This window comes from Protopterus annectens, chromosome 5.part0 (genome assembly GCF_019279795.1).
Source record: "Protopterus annectens isolate FY-2018-M chromosome 5.part0, PAN1.0, whole genome shotgun sequence".
Classification (NCBI taxonomy): Eukaryota; Metazoa; Chordata; order Ceratodontiformes; family Protopteridae; genus Protopterus; species Protopterus annectens.
The window spans coordinates 141,382,460-141,406,149 of record NC_056735.1 but is presented as its reverse complement, the minus strand read 5'-3'; the positions used below and the strand labels follow the sequence as shown (position 1 = coordinate 141,406,149).

The window sequence follows — 23,690 nt, the reverse complement described above, 5'->3', positions numbered from 1 at the left end:
TTCTTACAAGACCTATCAAAGGCATGACAGTCCTTATCACTTTGTACACAATTGGCAGACGATAAGGGTTTTGAACGTCCATCCCCATCCAAAGATATCACAGCATGATCTCAAATAGGATTCTTATGAAGAAATTTGTGTGCATCAGGCATCCTATAGAATTGGTCAGTTTTTTGGGGAGCAGAGAGTTGAGAATCCAGGGAGACAGAAGCTACATTAAAGGCACACTCTAAGGTCAAAAGATATGTGGAATTGCTACTGGCTTTGGGGAGTCCATTTTAAGGGGCTCATAATATCTTTCCTGAGATTCTTAATCCCCTTTTCATTTAAATAAATACTTAATTTAAGAGACTGTGTCTCTGAAAGACAGTTTCTCATTACAAGAATCTGAGAAGCAGTATTCTGTGATTCAGAATCACTAGGAGAAGGGGAAGAAAACTGAGAGGCATAGTCTCAGCCCTCATTATCAGAGTCAGAGAGAGCTTCTGCTTCAGAGGAAGAAAGAGTTTTCTTTCTTTTTACATGGCTTGAAGCTGGAGAGACTGAATGGCTTTAAATAGGCCCTGAGCAAATTTAAACCAATCCTCCTCAGTACTCTTTTGAACAGAAGTGGTAGTAGAAGGAGAAAGGTGTTAGTTTTCTGTGTCTGGTTTTTACAGGATCTCAAGCTTTATAGTTTTAGGAGAGGGATCCACAGGCCGGACCTCTATAAGTAACTCAGCGACTTCCTCCCTAACCAGTACTTGCTGTATGCTTCTCTCACCCTCAAACAATATAAAGCTTGGTTCTCCCTTCATGGTGACTTCTGCCTGACATGCAGTCTGAAGGAATGTATGATTTTTCCAGATCTTAGTGGCTTCTGGAGGGGATGCACCAAAGGGACAAAGAGAGATGGACTGACAGTCCAAAGGCTGCAAAGGCATCTCAGTGGAGTCATCAGTCTTAGACCACAGAAAATAGGTAGCCATCCGTCACTCTTCACTAACCTCTTTAGCTAGCTTCTTTTTCTGGTTCTATTGATGGGGGAGGTCCAGTGAAGAGGAATCCAACACCAGAGTCACACATGCCAAATCTCCGAGGAGCTTGTTTTTGAGGAAGATCTTAACAGAATTTTACCTACTCCTTTAGGTTTTAAGAGTAAAAGAAAGATAAATTTGATAGGACCTGACATTGTTCTGTCCACAAAGAGAAAATACACAGCTAGTATAAGTAACCTTACAGGGGATTTGTCTACAAAAAGAACATTTGCCCTTTCTCTCAGACATATCATTTTTTAAATACGTTTACAGATGAAAAATGAAGGTTCCATACCAGGGAAACTTAGTTACCCAAAATTGTAGCTGAAGCTCACTGCCAATACTATGCCTCTGTACTGACAATAAGTCTGCATATATGCATACATCAAGAAAGTTCAACATTTTTTCATGTTTGTATGTCCCTCTTAGAACAAAATATACTCTTGTGCTAAGAGCGGGTGTATGGTGTACAACATGGAAGAAGCCTGAACTTTACAGACTGGCCAGATGTCTGCAGTCCTTGGCAGGATACATCTCATATAGTTATGGTTACTGCAACAATGATCTAATGAACATGATTTCACTCCTTGCACTGATAGACAAGTATACAAGTATCTGGTAGCCTGGTCACTAATATCTGTCATCATAATATGTCATAATGTTCTAGAAGTACTCTCAGTCATATGACATATACGCTATGTTTAATATGCCACAAAGGAAGCTTTTAACCAAGAATGCAGATTATACAACTTCAGGAATGAAAACTAAGTATCCTGGATAAAAAGGACATGTACAGAGATAGCTGAAGATGATATTCTTTCACAAATGAATGGCTCATAATTATCACTGTTAGAGGATGAAGAGATATCCACCCTGGCATCAAAAATGTGATACTGACTAGGAGTAGAGCACAGTATATACATCTTCATGGCATTCTGTATCATATGCCACAAAAGCAAAAACAGTGAAGCATGATGTACTTCACTGCATGTATTCTAAAAGTGTTTAAAAATTTACCAGCCTGCCGTGGTAGGGTAAGGTATCCACTTACATTGCCAGAAATCCAGGACCGATTTTTGGCCTTGAACGCAGAAAGGTTGGCCAGCAAGGATTGGCTTGTATGGCTGATTGCCAGCTCACCTGCTGTGGGGGAGGACACAAATTCACCTCTCTTGTATTGCTTCCTGATGGAGATACAACATGCTGCACTGTAATTATTGGAAACAGCAGACTTCGCAACGTGTTATTGATTCATGTGTGTTAAAAGCACACTACTGTCATTGCAAACCGAAGACCACAGAACAGTTTGGACCTAGCAGAAAAATGGCAAGCTAAGTGAAAATGCAAACAAACTCAGCCTGTAGCCAGTTCTGCTTTTCCCTTTGTGACTGATATTTCAGACCCAGATAGCATGTAAGCTTTCTTCCCTGGAAAGTGAGGACTCACTTAGTATTGGAATATGTTCACAGAAAAGCACAACATCCAGACAAAATAGCAAACAAAAATATTGAATTCTGGTAGGGGAGAGGAGCAGATGATTACAAGAGTCAGCAGTTTAAAAAAGTGTAAAAATATTAAGCTCTAATTTAATACATGACATGCAGAACAACGAATGTGGGTGTATATAAAAATAATTTAAACAAGTAAGCCCACTGAACAAACACTTGTTATCTAGATGAGCCCATTGGATACAATGTCTGAGGCACTGGATCTTCAGTAATTTAGAAGTATTCCACAATGTGGGTGTCTGCATTTATTTATGCACATTTCAAAACATCTTCTTCTTCAACAATTATGACAGGAAGCTATAGTTGCAGATTGTTTTCTTATTTCAGCATAAAATAAATATAACTACTTTCTACACAGTCGGCAAACTGTAAATATTGTGCAGTTTTACAGGACTATCTCCCTTACATTTACAACTTTTTACATTTTTTTTAACACCACAAAGCCAATCATACTTAAAAAAGTAGCAATGACAGATCATTGATGACAAGAAGAATACATGGATGGCACATATAAATTCCAAAGAAAATTCTGTGCATAATTATCTTGCAGTTAGCTTGTTATTATATGAAAATAACCACATTTCACAAAGAGTATACAAATGGACTAGCAATTAATGCACAGATTAAATTTTCCAATTAATATACAAACAGTAGTATCATGCAGAATATGCTAACAACTAAACAAATATTTCTAAAAGAAGATAACCTAGCTTTATTTGGAATGGATCAAGCCACATTATGGAATTAGAAATCTAAATATATTGTTCCAAAATCCACTGCAGACTAGGTAAGAGCAAAAACAGTTAAATAACTGAAATAAATCTAGAAATATTCTTAAAAATGGACTGCAAAACCTGAAATGTATGTTACAGAAGAAAAATGCTATATGATAGCTAAGATGTCTGTTATACAAGAAACAGAAATCTCCTGGGTTACTGCTGTACTGTAAACTGGACAGCTTCACTACATATTTTTGAAAGTTCATTCAAGCGAATATTTGATTAACCTTCTAATATCTCTAGACACTCTGTTTACTTTAGCATGTCAATGCATTTAGTTATCTTTTTTGACATTTCTTTTCCTAGAGGAAAAATATGGAATTCTGGTCTTCAACTCACCAAGGATTACAGTCTTATAAATATATATTCTGCATAATCTTTAGCTGAGAAAGCAGGTAATTTGTAACATCATGTAGTCAGTGTCAAAGCAAACGTGCCTACCAATTGGAAAAAGGCAGCATAGTAACACTCTTCCTTGAAACACTGTTAACATGGTCCCCAAATCTCTGGACAACTCAAGAAAATATATCAGATCCTACACTTAAACCTGCGACTATCAAATGAATTTAGATTATATAAACATTAACTTTATTTCTTGGTTTGTATGTGCACAGCCATGAAAGGCTAAGTATTTGCTACGCAACATGGTTATAATAAAACACAGTGATCAATGTTTTTAAGCAACATCAAGAAATCAGATTTCTGTTTTATTATTTCTTATAATCTTCTTTTGCACCATGTTTACTGAAAAATAGTAAGCCCATTTTTAGATCTTAATATCACTTCTTTCTTAGGCACCTATATGATGTATACCTGATCAGGTCTTCCATCAGTAAGAAGATAAACAGCCTGAGTGTCACCATCTGCAAGTGCAAATTGAAGGGCCCCCAGTGTATTTGTAGAACCACCAACCTAAAGAAAGCACAATAGATTAGTTACACCTTATGACTTTGAGACATTTATGGACATTATTATAATTTACTTATTTATTACTTGTTTATTGAGTAGGTGGGATGGTCAGCCATCATCATTATTACATTCAGACTTTGCTGATCAAATATACCCAGTGAGCTTCAAGGAGACCTAATGGGTTAATTTTACAGGATGAGTTACAATGATATTTAGGTAGCAGAGGTATTTCAATCAAGACACAAAGGAAAATACCACTAGTCTTGGTTACAAGTACAGTATGGGAGCCTCTATCTATGAAGGTGTTGAAATAAATAGCAGATCATGATTAAAGGCTGATGTAATGGGGTCTATTCTGTCCACATTATATTGGGTACATTTATCAAATTCCTGTTTCATTATATTTGTCCCTTCCACAAAAATATTGCAAGCCTGAAATGCTTAACTTACTTGAGGAGTGTGGGGGTAACCCCCCCCCCCCAATGCTGGGTTAAGGGTATGGAAGAAACTATAGAAATTATATTTCACAGGAACATGATACATTTAATTCAGAACTTTGATACACATCTAATAACTATTTCAGATCATGCGCCAATAATTACCAAGATAAAAATGCAGGGTAATGAAAAAAAGAAGACACACTGGTGCTTCCCCACCTACCTGTTAAAAAGAAAGGAATTTAAGGAATGGGCAGTGGAAATTATCCAGGGGTTATTAGGGAAGATTGAAAGTACTCCAAAAGTTATAGCCTGTGAGTGGGATAAAATGAAGCTGGACTTTAAAAATATGGTAGAAATAGGAGATCTGGTTAAAAAGTAATAAGAATTTTTTAGAGCAGCTGACAAAGATTAAAGTATTACCAAATAAGGGGAATCTCACAGAACAAGAGGAGGTGCAATTGCAGAGTGCTAAAGAGACAATAAGGAGTATCTAGATAATATATGCATGAGTTTAGAAAGGCTGCTGTTAAGCAACTGTTTTTGATAACTCCAGAGCACAAAAACTTTTGGCACAATCACTTAGCAACAGAAAGTAGAGAGGGTTGATGCCAAACTTAGGGAGCCTATAAACAAAAAAATCCCAGAGATCTTGAAGTGGTATTATAAATATTTTGGAAATTTTATGAAAATTTGTATAAAGCAGAGAACTGGGGAAGTCAGAAAAAGCACAAATGTAAATATGTATGGAAGAATTAAATATGGCAAGGTTAGAGGTGGATGAAGTTCAACAACTAACAGTTAACACAGGAGGAGGAGGTAAACATGATGATGTAATAACCAATCCACAGGAAAGTCTCCAGAAATAGATGCTATTTTGGTGGAAGTTTAGAAGTTAGGAGGGAAGAAAAGGATAAAGAGCTGGAAGGTATTTTAAAAGAGGGGAAGGCACCAACATCCTAGAAAATGCTGTAGTGGGTATAATAGCTTAAGCCGGTGAATATCCATGTGATCCAGCTTCATACAAGCCCATTTCAATTCTAAACTATGATTATAAGGTATTTATATATATAATGGCTAACAGAAAGGCAAAGGTGGTGCCAAAATTGATAGATATGGACCAATGTGGTTTTGTGGGGCGAAGACAAACATTTGACAACATTAAGACAGCAATGATGATCTAGAGGGAAGCAGAATATACAAAAATACTGCTGTTATTGCTGGGTATTGATGCAGAGAAAGCATTATTTTATATGTAGGTAATGAAAGCATTTGCATTTTCCAAAACAATAATAAGGTGAATTAGAAGGATATATGATGGATAACAGACAAAAACCAAAGTGGGAGGATTCCTCTCTGGTAAGTTGTGTCTGAACAGAGGAAGCAGGCAAGGGTGCCCTCTTTTCCCTTGGCTGATTACAGTATATTTAGAACCACTGGCAAAGAAAATGAGAGACTCAAAAATTAAAGGATATAATTTGTATGGTGTTCAAAAAAGTGCCTTTATTTCAAGATGATATTATTTTGTACCTGATGGAACCAGAAAAGGACATCTCGGTATTGTGAAATATTCTGAGGCAGTTCTGGGTTTTCTTGGGATACAAAATTAATGAAGATAAAACAAAGGAATGAAGATAAAACAAAGGCAATAACTGTAAACTATGCACCCCTAACTGGATTGGTCCAGCAATACTCATATTCACTGGCACATGATAAAATAAAGTATTTAGGAGCATGGTTATGGCAGTTAAGGGTATGTGGGAAGAGACTAAACAAAAGATAATACAAAAACTGAGAAACTGGAAGTTCTTGCCTATGGATATGGATAACAAGATACAAGCAATAAAATGTTTTTAGTCCTTCTAACTTTATTTACAGGTCAGGCATATTTTTATCAACCAGTGTAGAAGTTGTGGACAGTAATTAACAAAGAGTTGAGCATTTTTATTTGGAAGGGGAAGAGTCAAGTGGGATAAGCTGATCATCACAGAAGAACAAGGAGGTTAAGGATTACCTGATTTGAAGGGATGCACAGCTGAGACTCTTAGACATAACATAAACAGAAAGCTACAATTCAAAGGGGAAAGAGATGATGAAGAAGTAGGGGGTTAATTCAAGAAATAAGGAAAGAATGAGATTTTGGATGGAGATCCTTAAGGATAATAACAGTCATACAGAATAAAGTAGCAAGAAGGATGCTTCATGCTCACCACATGATTTGTAAAAATCAGTGCATACCAAGACAAGATTATATATTTCCATTCTGAAAGAGGTATGGGCCTTCTTGAAATTGATTACATGTATAGATCTGCAATCGTGGGACTGCACACACATCTGCTAACCTCACAAGACCCAAATGTAGTGAAAGTTTTATAATACTATAATATATTTGACATGGCTTAGTGGTAAATCAATTTGGCTATGGTGTGCAGGGTCCTGGGTTCGAGCCTTGCAAAGGCTGTTTATTTAACTGAGATGGCTTAGTGGTAAATTGCTTAGGCTATGGTGTGCAGGGTCTTGGGTTCACGACTTGCAAGGACTGTTTATTTGGGTTGGGAGGGTGGCCTAATGGTTAAGGTGTTTGCCTTACAAACACAAGGTGCAGGGTTTGAGTCTCACAAGGGATAATTGGCTAAGCTTAAAATGGCTTGCAAGGGCAGTTAGCTTAGTACTAATCTATAAACCTAATCTATAATACAAGGAGAATAAATCTAAGATGTCTTCCCTGCTTAGTCTAGCAGAAGCATATCAATGTCAAGCAGGAATGAAAATCAAACAGAAGTAGATAAAAATCAGGAAGCAACTGAATGTGCCATAAAAAGAAAAGAAAGCATATAAGGTGAAGGATCAGATCAGAAGGCAAGAAATGTGGAAAATGCATAAATATATTTACAAGTATAGAAAACTTCATGTTGATCAGGATCTAATGCAGGAATGGATAAGGGAGGCAAATTCAAACCAAAAGATGAAAGGTTAATATTGCTGGCCCAAGACAGTGGGCTACGTACACGTTGGTTTGCAAAGTCCATTAAACATGTGGGAGAAACAGACAAATGTAGGTTTTGTAAAGCAGAAATGGAAACAGTCGCACACCTTGTTGCTGGTTGTGACATACTAATGGCAGAAGGATTGTATACTGAAAGGCATAATAATATGGCAAGACTGTTGCACTGGGGATTGTGCAAACATTATGGTACTGAAGTGGCTGAAAAACACTGGAAATATGAGCCACAAAGCATCACAGAAAATGATGAAGTCTGCATCACATGGGTTTACACATTACCAACAGATCAAAAGACATATGCAAGAAAACCACAAATAGTGGTCCAGGAAAAGAAGACAAAACTAGTATTGATCGTTGAAATCGCTACACCCAGTGACTACAGTCTTTTACGTACAGAGAGACACAAAGTCATAAAATATCAAGAGTTGTAGGTAGAAATGAGAGCAAGGTGAAAGAAAGATACCCAGACAGTTCCAAGAGTAGTGGGAGCAACAGGTCTTATAAAAAATAATCAACAATTGTATATAGATATGTTACTGATACCTGTAACGCCATACAGATTGCAGAAAGAGTCATTACTGGGCACATTCAGGTGCTGCGAAGAGCACTTTTGGCTGACATCATAGGTTCATAGGTTCATAGGTGTGTACTAGGCTAATGGCCCTGGAGTCTTTACAAGCCTAGCACATAGGATTAGTCTGGCATCATGCCACCCGACCTTACTTCCCAATGCCTCTGTTGAGTAGAGCCACTGGGGTGAATTTTTTATTTCCCATCCACTCATCAAGATTTCTCTTGAAGAGGGCTAGTGTGGTGCTCTGCTTGACATGCATGGAAAGTCTATTCCATAGCATGGGCAGTCCCTGGGTTATGAACCTGTCCCTCCAGCATGTTCTGTTGATTGTGGTAATGAGGTTGAGGTCTCTGCAGCATGTGGTCCGGAGGGACTGGGATTTCTTTAGATGTAGCATTTCTAACAGAGCTGGGTCAGACATGGCTTTGTAAGTCAAGCAGATATTGCCTTTAAGTAAGTGATATGAGACACAGAATAGTTGGGAGGTTTTTGAGTCTGCCCATATAGGACAAATGTTTAAGGCCTAGGATCCTCTTTGTGAGGTACATCTGTGGCCTCTCCAGTTGTTGCAGGTGTTTAGTGAGGTACATGCCAAATGGGGCATTGTACTCAATGACTGGCCTAATGAGAGAAGAGTAGAGGGAGACAATGACCTCTTTCTTCCTGGATGCAAAACCCTTAATAATGAGATGTGCCACATAGAAGGACTTTCTGACAACAGTGGCAATGTTGTGGTCAAAAGAGAGGTTGCTCTCAACCTGTGTTCCCAGATCTCTTATAATGCCTTCTGTGTTCAGTGGACTACCATCGATGTGGTAATTCATGGGATCCGGGTTTTTCCCAAAGGGGATGACGACACATTTTGTGGCATTGAGCTTAAGGCAATGGTTCTGACACCAGTCGTTGGTCTCAGTGAGGCCTTTCTGTAGGATGTTAACATTACTTGGGGAGTTAATAATAGCTTCCAACTTGCAATCGTCTACGAACTTTGTCATCCAGAGTGCCAAATCAAAAAGAAGATTGGAACAATACTAATTTCATGAACTTTAATCCTACTTTGACTTAGGAATGGGGTCCATTCCTGTCATTGTATTAGAAACCCAAAAGATTTGGAGAAATTAGAATAAAGTGGCAGAAAGTATACTAAGAACTAAGCCAACATGGGAATGGAGAAAGAAGATTCTGCCAATAGTGATGACTCCAATTAGGGATACAGAATAGACGGGGGGGGGAGGCTGGAATTCACTGGAGGAACATGGAAAAAGAACCAAGGTATTGGGAGCAAAAAAAAATAGAGAAGGAAAGATAAGAGAATGGGAAGAGGCCAAGAAGACATTTGGATTGCAGGTTGGTGATTCCCTATCAGGGATTGATATCAGAGTACAGACAAAGAGAAAGGGATAGGGGCATCCTAAATAAAATACCTGCAATGGTGGATCTTTTAATTGAATCTGGAACAGAAGCTGTTGTTAAAAGGGATAATTAGCAATGCATATAAAATATTGGACAGTGACTATAGGAATCAATCAGAAGAGGTCAGAAAAGATTGGAAAGAGAGATTAGATAGATTAGATATGCAATTCACAAAGAAACAATGGGAGGACATATATATACACCTCCCCAATATGGAAGAAAGTCTAAAAAAATTAGGATTTTTTCCCAGAAGTACTTGCATAGATACTTTTATATCCCAAGCAGACTCCAAGTTTTTCCTCAGGTAGATGGCAAATGTTGGAGATGTGATAGGGAAGAAAGCAGTAACTAGGAACATATGTTTTGAGTTTATAATGAGTTGAGAGAAATTAAAACTTCCCCACAGAGTACTCTGTCAGGAATATTGGGCAAGCAAATAAGTGTAACTATGGAAGTTATTTTTTTAAGCTGGGATATAGAATCTAATTTGCCTACATATAGTAATGCCTTGTTAAGTTTATTTCTAGTGGCTGCCAAAAAAGCAATTACTAGAAAATGGAAATGAAAATCTAAACCGTTAATACCTGAAATAGTGAAAATTGTAAAAGAAAGAAAAGAACAGGAGGTGGTATCTTTAGAAAAGGGTAGGACTAAATTACATAGAAAAGAAATGGAAATTGTGGGAATGATACATGCAGAAAAATCTTTTGGAGGCGGAAGGTTAAAGAGAAGGCAAGAATTGAATAATTTATGTAATGTTGCCTCGATTACAGGATATATATATATATAGATATATATATATATATATATATATATATATATCTATATATATATATATATATATATATATATATATATATATATATATACACATATACACATATACTACTGAAAACTTCCGAACTGTTAAAAACAAAAATCCAATGAATAGACGCTGAGCCAGAACTGTTATTTGCTGAGCGCTTTCGTTCGCTTTATTGATAACAATCGAACTTCATCAGAGCAAAATGTAATGCATTTGCAATACTGTGTGAGCTTTAAATAGTCTAACAGGTATAAAACATACTTCACTATGATTGGTAGATAGACTACGCCAATGCAGTAGTATTTGGACTAATGAGAGACACTGCTATAAAACAAAAAGGTTTTATCTATATATATATAATGCATGTAAATGTGAACTTATTAATATGGTTTGATTACTTTTATATAAATGTAAGTTTGCCTATGTCACAAGTGATAATTCAATAAAGGTGTCTTTTTAACTCATGCACTCCAATGTAGCTCAGGAAGTTTGCACTGTAACTTCCAATGGGCAGAGCCTAAGCCTTCTGACAGAATCAAATTATGTTCTCACATTTCAAATGAATGTTCATATCTCTGGAACTATAGTGGTTATGAAAGAGGTATGAATTGCAAATTCTTCAGCACAAACTATTTTTACAGTGGTAATATTCTTTAGGTTCTAGGTCTTAAACCAAATTTTATAAATCACAATAAGCACAGTAACTATACATTTGTAATATTTTGTAAACAACTTACAGTATCTAATCAGCCACGTGAAGCTAAGGAGTTCTGTCTATGTTACTTGGTTGTTGAGATACATAGAAAAATGTGAAAATTATATCTATATAAATTAATATCACAAAAACAACAATTAAAATCGATTTACTTGCACTAGACAGAGGTCAAATATTAATGCAGTTGAGTTTGCCACTGTGTAAGCTTTAATATTTTAAAACCTCGTACATGGCACAATTTTAGAATGATTGATACAAATATGAACAAACAATATTTGACACCTAGGGGCATTACTAGGAGTTAACCTGAGCAGCATCCTGCCTTCGCCAAGAATGATGCCTCAGTACAAAGACAAAATGATCAGTTTTAACAATTGGCTTAATCACTGGTGTCATTCTAGGGGGATCCAATGTCTGTCAGCCTGGGATGATATGCTGGACAAGCCACGTTGCTTCGCAAGGGATGGCTTGCACCTGTCACCACTGGGCTTCCGGATACTGGCCAAGGCTCTTGCCACCCCCATAGTGCCTTTTTTAGGCAATGCTCAAAGGACAAATCAACCGCCATAAAAAACAAAAATGGAAAAAATTAAGGGTAATGCTGCTCAACGCCAGAAGTCTAAATCTCAAGATGCACGCACTCGAAGCACTTCTCAGTATGGAGAACATCGATGTCTGTGCAGTAACTGAAACCTGGTTCAAGGCTCCTGAGAGTACTCCAGCACTACCAGGCTATACCTCATATCATGCATTTTGGCCTCAAGTTCCAGGCCGAACCACAAAGGGAGGGGGAGTGTCCATTTTCATAAAAGACACCTACACCTCTCGATTGGTGGCTGCTCATGAAGCATCAGAAACCATACAAGTTTTACTCACCATAGGTAAAACTGCCATACAACTGGTCGCATGTTATAGAACACCCTCCCAATCCCAGGAATCCCATCAAGCATTCCTGAAAACACTGGAGGATATGAATGTCACACCAAACACCATCATATTGGGTGACTTCAATTACTAACATAGACTGGGCCCACTATTCTAGCCCTAACACCCTGGCCCAAAGATTCCTGGAATTCATAAACTCAAATGCTATGGAGCAACTGGTCACCTCTCCTACGAGGAGAGATAATATACTTGACCTGATTATCACAAACACGGGGTCCAAATGCTCCGCACCGGATATAAACCCCTCACTAGTAAGATCTGATCATAAACTGATCACGTTGGATGTACATATCCCACCCCCACCCCCAGAACAAAAGACTACAGTGAAAAACTTCTCAAAAGCTGACTTTGAGCTCCTTAAGTCGGAAATGATATCCTTTAAGCCTACTGGGTCAATGGAAACCACATCCCAAAATGCTGAATCCTTCACAAAAGCCTTCTATGGACATCTCCAGGAATGCATGGATCAGGCAATCCCAAATAAAACCAAGACCCTCTCCACCAAGGGAAAACGCCCAGTTTGGTGGACCCCGGCTATAAACAAACTGTACAACAAAAGAAGGAAGCTGCTGCAGGACAGAGCCAAATCCCACAAGGGAAAGGCTTCCCTGATCAGCACAAGTAAAAAACTACGCTCTCATAAAAACATCTAAAGCAAACTTTGAGAAAAAGATTGCCAAGGATACCAAAGACAATCACAAAGCCTTCTTCAATTATGTCAGAACCTTGGGAGGAAATTCTCAGATATGCTCTGAGCTGGTACACAATAACAAAAAATTCACTGACCCTACTGACATTGCCAACATTCTGGCAGATAGGTTCAGTGCAAATTTCTCCCCTCCCTCACCCCCTAAAGATGAAGTAACTATCCCTGCTGAATGTAACCGTCATCACAGACACAGGTGAAATCAGCACTCAACAAGGCAAAAAACACAGCATCTATGGGACCCGATGGTATCCCCGGTTGCGTGTTACGTGAACTCCAAGATGAACTAAACCCGCCCCTAAGAACTCTATTCAATCTTAGCCTCACTACAGGATATGTACCTGAACACTGGCGCACAGCAACAGTGGTCCCACTCCATAAAGGGGGAAATTCAACTGACCCAGGTAACTACCGCCCCATAAGTTTGACCAGCCTGATCTGTAAGGCTATGGAAAGGATCATCATGGAACTCATAAATGGCGACATTGGTGATCTGCAGACCCTTGATCCCACACAGTTCGGTTTTGTAAAAGGCAGATCCTGCCTCTTAAACCTGGTTGACTTCTTTGAGACAGACACTAGTGCCATCGATGAGGGCAAGGCTGTCCACACTGCCTATTTGGACTTGGCTAAGGCCTTTGACACAATACCACACTCTGGCATCATCGACAAGCTCAGCAGCCTAAATGTAAATCCATATGTCACAAGATGGGTAGCAAATTGGCTAAAAAACAGAACCCATAAGGTTAAAATTGCTGGAGCCATGTCAGACTCAAAACCCGTCACAAGTGGTGTCCCACAGGGCTCAGTCTTGGGTCCACTCCTATTCGGCATTTATTTTCCAGATGTGAAAGCAAACATGGAAGGATTATGGCTGACAAAGTTTGCAGATGACTGCAAACTGGGCGCCATAGTGGATTCACCTGCTGACACACACATCCTACAGAAAGGTCTCACTGAAACGGACAACTGGTGCCGGAATCATGGCCTCAAACTTAACGCCAAAAATGTATAGTCATCCCTTTGGGAAAAACAAAGTACCCACAAACTATCACGTAGACAATAACCCACTGAATACAGAAGATGTAATCAGAGACCTGGGGACTCAAGTCGATAGTGACCTCTCCTTTGACAACCATGTTGCCAAAGTGGTCAGAAAGACTTTCTACCTAGCCCATCTCATCATGAAGGGATTCTCATCCAGATCAAAGGAGGTCATTGTACCTCTGTATTCCTCCCTCATCAGGCCCATGATCGAATATAATGCTCCATTTGGGATGTATCTCACCCGGCACATGCAGCAACTGGAAAGACCCCAGAAGTACCTCACCAAGAGGATCATAGGTCTAAAACATGTGCCTTATCCAGCTAGATTAAAGAAACTCCAGCTCTATTCAGTAGCATACCGCCTGCTCAGAGGTGATTTGTGCCTAACATACAGGGCCATGTCCAACCAGGAATTGATGGACATGCTCCATCTCAAAAAATCCAAATCCACCAGAACCACACGAGCTAAAGATTTCAACCTCTGCACAAATATGAATAGGACATGCTGGAGGGATAGATTCATAACACAGAGGTTACCCATACTCTGGAACAAAATCCCAGTTCACGTGAGACAGAGCCCTTCATTGGCACTGTTCAAGAAAAATCTCGATGCATGGATGGGAGATCGCAAGTTTACCCCGGGAGTGACCTCAGTGTCACTACTAGACAGAGGTATAGTTTACTAAATAATGGGGTTCCACATGTGTCACTACTAGAGAGGCGCAACTACATAGTATGGGGTGGCGTAAAGCCACATCACTGTTGGCTAGGCTTGTAAATGCCCCCGGGCAGATAGCCTAGTACACTACTATGAAACTATGAAACTATGAAACAGCAGATGCACCTGGAGGCGTCACTCAGATGTAATGAGTTAAAAAAAAAAAGTTATGCAAGAAATTCAGGGAACTGCCATTACTGCACGGGACAAAACTGAAATAAGTTTGCCCTCAACTTTAAGAACCGAATCCAGTGCATTTCATGACCAAGATGAAGTCCACGAAAAGCATATTTTGTCTTCATCAATACAGTTTCCTGTTTTCAAAGTCATAAACTGAATTTGTTGAACAATTTGAAGGAAGACAAAGGTATAAGAATCATGACTCCAGACAAGGGTGGGGGTGTTGTTTTATACAGGTTGGAAGACTATATTAATGACATGCAAAGTATTTTATTTATAACAGACAACTACTCCTTATGTTCCAAAAATGAGATAAACATTTCTTACAGCAGAATAGATAGTTATCTTTATGAATATTTAATGGACAAGAGAATTTCCAGTGATGACTATGATTTTCTGCTCAACAAATATCCAAAAATTCCTGTGATTTTTGGAATACCTAAGGTGCACAAAAGTTTAAAGAAACCACCATTTAGACCTATTGTAGCAGCTGCTGGTTCGAAAACCCATAACATGGCAGTTTATGTGGATAAGAAACTAAAGCACATTGTGAATAAATTTCCCCATTTATTAAAGGATTCATGGAATTTTTTAGAACATATCAGTAAGGACTTATGGTCAGTGGATACTTCTTTCCTCACTATAGATGTGCAGGAACTTTTTTCCTGTATTCCAAAAAACGAAGGCTTGTGTCTATTTGAGGAGGTGCTTTTTAAATATTCTTCTTTGACTACTGATGAAAATTTGCTTATATGTGAGCTGATGAGCATCATATTGGAGAATAATTATATATTTTTTGAAGAAGAATATTTTCAGCAGCTTAAGGGGGTGGCTATGGGCGCAGCTTGCGCCCCACTATATGCTAACCTTGTCCTTTTGGGCTGGGAACACAAGTATGTTTTTCAAAATGAGTTGTTTTCTACTAATGTGACCTACTATGGCAGATTTTTGGATGATATTTTTATTTTATGGAAAGGAAGTAAAGAAAAAATAATAGAATTTGTTCAATATTTAAATTCAACTACAGACTATTTTAGGTTTATGTATCAGTTTGATGAACAGGAAATTAATTTTCTAGATACTAAGATTATTAAAGACCATAATGGTTTCATTTCGAAAATCTACCGTAAAAACACATTTTGTAACAATTACTTGCATTATACTAGCCATCACCCTATTTATCAGAAAAAAAGTATCATAAAAGGCCAAGCCATAAGAATTGCTAGGATGACAACTGTGAGGGATGATGTTATAGCAGAATTTAGAAATTTGAGGGACATGTTTCTAGATAGAGGATACCCAAGTGACTTTATTGAGCCCATACTTAAGGATGTTCTAGATAAATGGGGTAACATTTATGTACCTTTATTAGGCACTGGTGGGGGGAGCGTACAGCAAAAAACTACAGAGACATCATTGCAGTCTGCCCCCAATTTTCAGCAAGCATGTGTAGTGCAGTATAATCCTTTATATTCCCAGATCAAAGGAATCTTGACAAGAAATTGGAACATTTTCAGAACTAATACTGATGTTTTTCATACACTGGGTGATAAACCCATTTTTTCTACAAAGGTGGGGTTCAACCTTAAGTCTTTATTAGAGACGGGTAGTAGTTGTAGTACTAAACATGATAAAAGATATGGAAGTAGACCATGTGGGAGGTGTTCTTATTGTTCATATATATTGCAGGACACTTCTATCTCCCTTGATAATAAAAACAAAAGTCATGTTTTCTTAAAAAGTGGTAGTTGTTATTCTAACAAACTAGTTTATATAGCCACCTGCAGCACCTGTTCCTCCTTCTATGTAGGTAAAACAGAGAGAATGTTTAAGACTAGAATATATGAGCACCTCTATGATATCAAAAATAAAAAAGATACTAATGCTTTATATAAGCATAGCATTATATGTGATGGCTATTTATGCTTCAAGTTTGGCATTCTTGAATTTGTAACTGTTGAAACAAGGGGTGGGGATTGGCAAAATGTATTATACAAGAAAGAGTTATTGTGGCAGTTAAGATTAGCTGCTGATTATCCACCTGGGCTCAATGAGCATATTACTATAATGCCAATTCTCAAAGAGAAGGCAAATCAAATCTAGCAACGTTTATAATATTTGTTATAACCAAGTGTTAAAGTGGTAATATTTTGGTACTATTTTGGTACTAATTTTGTACTTCTTTAAGGTTATGTCATGTGGACATGGCCATTTATGATGAAATTATTTATTTTATTCAAATTGTGTTTTGTTTGTAGCTTCAGAATGTCCTTTTCCCATTAATGGAATTGGTTGGTTTAGAACCAATGGCAGACCAGCAACTTGTATTTAAATGTATAATTCACAATGGTAGTTTGTTCTGAAGAAGTCATACTTATTGATGAAAGCGCTTAACTTGTTTGTTTTATTATTTTTATATTAAATCAAGACTGTGGACTCGCAACGCTGTGCTCTTTTATTTTTTCTTGGTTTGGTGTGAGCACTTGTAGTACCAACTTGTTTTACATCATAAACTGAATTTCTTTACTGCAGAGAATGCAAATGCTGGGTCCATGTCTTTTTTAGAAACCACGGCATCTTTCTCATGTGTAATCTGGCTAAAGGAATCATGAGAATCATAGAAGTCATGAACCATAGGATCCTACGAAATTCTCTTGTGAAGTCTGAGACTGAGTTAAGAAGCTCAGGAAAAAATTTGATAAAATCGACCTTCCCTTGTTTCAAAAAGGCCTTTTGAATAGAAGTATCTATAAAGCAATCCAAAAATATAATACTGTGTGATGGAGTCAAGTAGGATTTTGACATATTTCTCTGGAAGCCCAGATTGGTCAAAAGAGACAAACAAAAGTTAAGTAATTATCATAATGCTTGATCTGTGCTGTCATCTTACTTCCTCCACTGATTGTTAGATTGGATCCATACAGATCTGATGTTGGCATCTTTAGACTTTCGGATCCAAAGTTCAGGCTCCTCTCTCTACCCATAATTCTCCACCATTAACAGAGTACCTCAGACTGAGTTTGCCTGTCTTAACACGACAATATAACTTGATGACAAAATCATATATACACAATAGTATGAACACAGGAATACGGTCAAGAGCTATAATAAAGACAATGCTCCAGGAAGGTCCAGTGCGGTCATTTGGGAACCCACAAATAGTGAAACCTTTAACAAGGAGATGGAGGGAGGGAAAGGTGAGGCGAATGGAAGAAGACAACATCAATCTAGCATTATGGTATGTGCATAACTTTCACATCCAATGTTGATTTTTCCATCCTTCCTTCCTCAACTGATGGGACAGAGTCATCAGCTAACTAACCCTTCGAGGTGTCATGAAAAGATATTGTGGAAGATGGTGGAATCAAACAAGGCCCTAGATCTGGACTGTAAATTCAGTTTATAATAGGGAATAAAGGTATACACAATAGTGCAATGAGCCACAGCACAGATGTCATCAATAGGAACTCTGGAGAAGACGGCTGTAGAAGTGGCAACTACCCTGGCAGAAAGAGTTTTATGGTTGCAGGACAAGAATAATATTCTTTCCTCATACACAAAGGAAATACAATCAGACAACCGCCTGGATAAAGTAACCTTGGAAACACCTCTTCTCATCCTGACTAAGAAACAAATAAAAAGTTGGACTATTTTCTGAAAAGATTTGGTACAACATAGAGAAAATCTCAACTGGCAATGTACTCCAATCAAATGCAAAGTGTACTCCCCCTTGTTGCAGAAATTTGGAAAGAAAACTGTCAAATTAATCATCTGAGTCAAAGTAAATTCTGATACTACTTTGGGAAGAAATGCAGGGCTGACTCAAAATGAAACCCTAATCTTGTGTGATATCAAATAAGGTGGCTTACAGAAAGGACCTGAAGTGTTGACATTCTTTGAGCATAGGTAAAATCAACCAGAAAAAATTGACTTCTAAGAAAGATACTTCAGTTCCACAGATGCAGCAGGTCTGAAAGGGGGTTTAGCCAAAGCCTGAAGTAACAAGGTAAAGTTCCAAGCAGGAATAGGGTCCCTTAAAGTAGGGTAAAGAAGAAATGTGCCCCTTAAAAAGGCATTAGCTAACTTCAAGGAAGCAGCAGGCATCTGCATCTCTCTCATGTGAAAATCAGATGGCAGTCATTTGAAACTTGATAGCAGAATAACTAGTCCCTTCATGGAAAAGACCAGCTAGAAAATCCAAAATAGAAGAAAGTGGAGTTGAAAAGGGATCCATGCCCTTGTTGGATGCCCATACAGAAAATCTTTTCCATTTATTTATGGAAATCTTTCTGGTGGAAGGTTTCTGAGAGGATCATACGGTATGAAGCACCAGAGAAGAAATCCTGAAGTGTCTGGCCATGATTGGAACTGGAGAAACCATGTGGTTAACTTCAGTACTGCTATGTCCAGGTGTGGCTTGTCAGAAGAGTGAGAGATGGGGTCTGGAATGAGTTCCAGCACCCAAGGAGGATATACCAAGTGGGGCTAGAGGTAGGGAAACCATACCTATTCAGGCCAAAAGGGCGCAATAAGGATCATCTTTGCCTTGTACCATATGGCCTTCTGAAGAAATTTCAGAATGAGGGAGGAAGGCAGATAAGCATATAAGAGACCTGGGGGTCAAGTGTGGATCAAAGCATCCCTAAATGTCTCTCTCTCTCTCTCTCTCTCTCCTGGGAAATGTTGGTGTAGTAGATGCTACACTTGGAATTGGAAGGAGTTGCAAACAGGCTGCAGCACAGCTGGCCCTAGTAGCTAAAAATCTGTGCCACCACTACTTGATTAAGGGAGCCCTTCTGCTAAAAAAAGAAGTTATGTACTCATCATAACGTTCCATGTTTGTTGTCCATAATCTCGCCTTTATTCTTGATGGTTGGGTTTGGAACCAAGCATCGGTTCCGACTCGGCCACATACTAAAGCTTGAGAGCTTTCACTGGCTCGAGACTATACCATATCCCAAGATGCCTAGTGACAGTTACCCAGATCTCGTTTGTAAGGAACCAGTCACTAGACTATCCAACTCACCATAGTAAAAGCAACAAACTCTCTGCCTATAACTCATGAGGCACGAAAGGAATCAGAGAAATCATAGCCCATTTCAAAAAATTCCTCTTGGTCCTCTAGGAAGGGGGAAGGAGGATGGGATGCAAGAATGAAGGCATGATTATGGACAACAAACATGGAACATTATGGTGAGTACATAACTTCTTTATGTTAAATTGTCCTATTTCACCTTCATTCTCGATGTTTGGGACAGCATCCCCAGCACCTACTTTCTCGGGTGGCTCAAGGGAATAAACTCTTCAGAACAGTGGAACCAAGGATGCCTTGTTCCGGAAGGCCACATCTACTTTGTAATGAGTGATAAAGGTATGAGGGCTGACCTATGTGGCTGCAGCACAAATTGAATCTAAGAGTAGTTTGGCTTGAAAGGCAGTGGAGATCGACATAGCTCTAGTTGAATGATCTTGAATTTTTCCTGGTAGTTGCTTGTGTTGAGAGCTATACATATAAGTGATGTTGTCTGTAAGCCATTTTGATAGGGTGACTTTTGAAACTGAAGTTCCTTTCCTGTTTTCTGAGAATAAAACAAACAATTGGTCAGATTTTCTGAATTCCTTTGTCCTATGTAAGTAAAAATGTAACTGCCTATGAACATCTAATTGGTGAAGCTTGTATTCTGCCCTATTGCCATGACTGGGGAAAAATACAATTAGCTCAATAGACTGATTTAAATTGGACTCAGAATATACTTTTGGCAGAAAAGAAAGCTTTGTCCTGAGAGACTCTGTCTTTGTGGAAAATCAAATATGGAGGACGGATAGACAAAGCTTGCAATTCTGAAACCCTAATAGCAGAAGTAATGGCTGTTAAAAGGATTGTCTTCCAAGTTAAGAACATTAGTGAACAAGAGGAGGCTGGTTCAAAAGGAGGGAGAATTAAAGAAGCTAGTACCAAATTTATATCTCAAGGAGGTGGTGGTTCTCTTATGGGGGGGGGTCGGTTTAAAAGGAATGCATCCCTCAGAAAGGCTTTGCATAATCTGTGAGACATTATATTGGATCCCATGTCTCCTACATGGTAGTTTGATATGGCAGCTAGTTGTACCCATATCGTGGCTGCAGCTGCACCTTGATTAAATGTTTCTGTTACAAATTCCAGAATCGCTGATATAGGAGCTGTACAGGGGTCTATGTGGTTCTTGTCAGCCTAACAAGAAAATCTCTTCCATTTGCTCACATACAGTTTCCTAGTTGTATTCTTGTGTGATGAAACCAGAATGTGTCGCACTGCTAGGGATAGTTCTGGAAGCCTGGCTAGGATGGGAAGTGGAGCAACCAAGCTGTCAGCTTGAGGCTTTGAATAGAGGGGGTGGAGCATTCCTGACTGATGAGTCACAAAATCCGGCACTGGGTCCAGGATTCAAGGCTCCTCCTGCAGATGGGGCCATAGGAAAGGGAACCATATCTGACGAGGCCAGTAAGGAACAATGAGAATTAGCCTGTGACTCAACGATTTGGCTCTCTGGAGAACTTTGGGTATTAATGGAAGAGGGGAAAATGCATAAAGAAGTCCCGGGGCCAATCGTGAACAAGTGCATCCCTGGGTGACTCCCTCGGAGGGGGGATTAGGGCAAAGTAGCTGCTGCATTTGGAGTTGATGGATGTGGCAAAGAGGCCACAGCAAGGCTGGCCCCATTTGCAAAAAATTTGGTTTATAATTTCCTGATTGAGGGACCACTCATGAGACATAAGAATTGCCCTGTGTAGTCTGTCCGCTATCATGCTGGATTTCCCCAGGATGTGCATTGCAACCAGAAAACATTGAGAAGATATCGCCCATTGCCATACTCTTTGAGCCTCTTGACAGAGGGGATAAGATCTAGTTTCACCTTGTTTGTTGATGTACCACACCACGGACATATTGTCTGTTTGAATTGCAATTGTACCTATCAGAAGGGAGCTCTGGAATGCTTGCAACACCAGAAGCACAGCTCTCATCTCTAGGACACTGATGTGCAAGTGGTACTCATGTTCCTGCCAAGCCCCTTGAACAGTCTATCTCAGATAATACCCCCCACCCTATCTGGGAAGACTCTGTTTAAACTTTGGCCTAAACAAAGATGAGCCATCAAAAGGGGCGTCTATAAAGGAAGACTTAAAAGGTTCTGCAAATTCACAAAGGCGTATCCAGGAATGCCTCCTCGGAGCTATTCCTGTGCCTGCTGCTCTACTCGTTCCATCGACTGTGTAGGAGATGAGGCGCATGGAGGAGTTTACTATGGAATTTAGAGTCACGAGCTGAGAGTTTACCTTGTCCAGCACCCCTGCAGCTGTAGCACCCTGGAGGGTATCTCCTAGCTCTTTTAGGAGATCCCTTTGAAGTTGGGTAAAATGGGATAAATAGTTCAGCGACCTAAGAGAAATGGCCGCTGAAGATAACATATGCTTCCCATATCTGTCCATCATTTGAGACTCCTTATTAGGCAGAGAGACAGATGAAGAAGTTTCAGCTAATTCCTTCTTAGTGGCCACCGCCACCACCATTGCATCTACTGGGACACCTTTGGTCAAGAATTGCTTATTGTCCGGGACAGTAATAAACTTGTTGGGCCTCCTCGGAACAGGTTCCATGAATTCTGGAGAGCCCCACACCTTTCAACTGACTACGCCAAGGAGTTGGTCAAAAGGCAGAGATACCCAAGAGGTGGAGGGTCGACAGCCAAATGCCTCCAGGTATACAGACTCATCTTCAGAAGGAGAGAGGGTGTTCCAGCCACCTCTCTGCTTCTGGATCTCTAAGATGTCTGAAAAAGAGACATCCTCAGAGAGTGACTGTGGGGATGCTTCAGAATCCTCTAAGTCCGTATCCAACATGACAGACTCAGGATAGTCTAGGTGTATCCTCTTACAAGTTCTCTGCTGAGGGACATCCTCAGAGAGTTACTCTGGGGAGGTTTCAGAAGAGCATGTCTCACCCATTGGGGCATCCTGGCACATCATCTCTCTACGCTTGCCTGAAGGGATGCTGTTGAGGTTGACAATGGCCTTTTCGGGGGAAGAGTAGCTAAATCCGAGGGTGAAGCAGTCTCTGGGGAGAGGACACTCCTCATCACCTTGAAGGCACCATGATCCTGGTCCGAGGGAGCCTCCGGCTCTGAAGAGCTGGCAGACCTCCCCCACCACAAGGATGATGGCTCTGAGGCTGACGTGGGGACCAAACTCACCTACGCCAAAGCCCAGAGTGGAAAAGTCGGATCCGACAAGGGTCTGATTCAACTCTCCCCATGGAACTGATGAGGGAGTGTTGGTTCCCAGATCACTGGAGGGAAGACAACATTGACAAGATTGGAGCAGAAGTCGGAACCGAGAAGCCAGGGATGGTTTTTGGGTCCGATGGTTCCACCACAAGGATCTCCAGGTACTCTGGCTTCGAACTCGTCTGAGTTGGAGGAGGAATGGAAGGTAAGGTAGATTCAGTAGTTGGCTCCACGTCCTTCTGGGCTGGGCTCAAGAGAATTTTTGCTAGGGCCAGTGCCCGAAGCAACCTCCTAACCACCCGCTCCACATCATCTGATAGGCTCCTGGATGATCAAGAGGAATGGGTGGATGATCCTGTGGCTACCCACCACCGACTGCAGCAGAGGAGACTGTGGCACTGAATGAACCAGCTCCAAGGACGGCGACTGACTCCTTTTTTGGCTCTTAGATGGTTCCGAAAACTCGGGTGGAACCGATGGAGACTTAGCCTTCTCAAAACCGACAGACTTTGGATTCAAAGTAACCTCTTTCTCTTGTCTCTTTGTCAGCTCAGAAACTGGAGCCAAAGAAGCTGATGTTTTTGAGGACTTGCCAGAAGAATTTGAGGCCTGATTCCCTTCGACAGCTATTTTGAAACACCCCTTTAATAAGCTCCTGACTATTAATTGTTGT

General features: G+C 39.7%; 1 protein-coding gene across 1 annotated transcript in view; it reads right to left on the bottom strand.

The window, feature by feature from the left end:
* The window catches only part of VWA3B (von Willebrand factor A domain containing 3B), a 2,054,405-nt gene that overhangs the window by 1,133,055 nt on the left and 897,660 nt on the right, over positions 1 to 23,690 (bottom strand). The window contains exon 12 of the mRNA XM_044071813.1: positions 4,117 to 4,215. Within this exon, the coding sequence (XP_043927748.1) occupies positions 4,117 to 4,215 (99 nt within the window). The remainder of the gene's footprint in view (positions 1 to 4,116; positions 4,216 to 23,690) is intronic.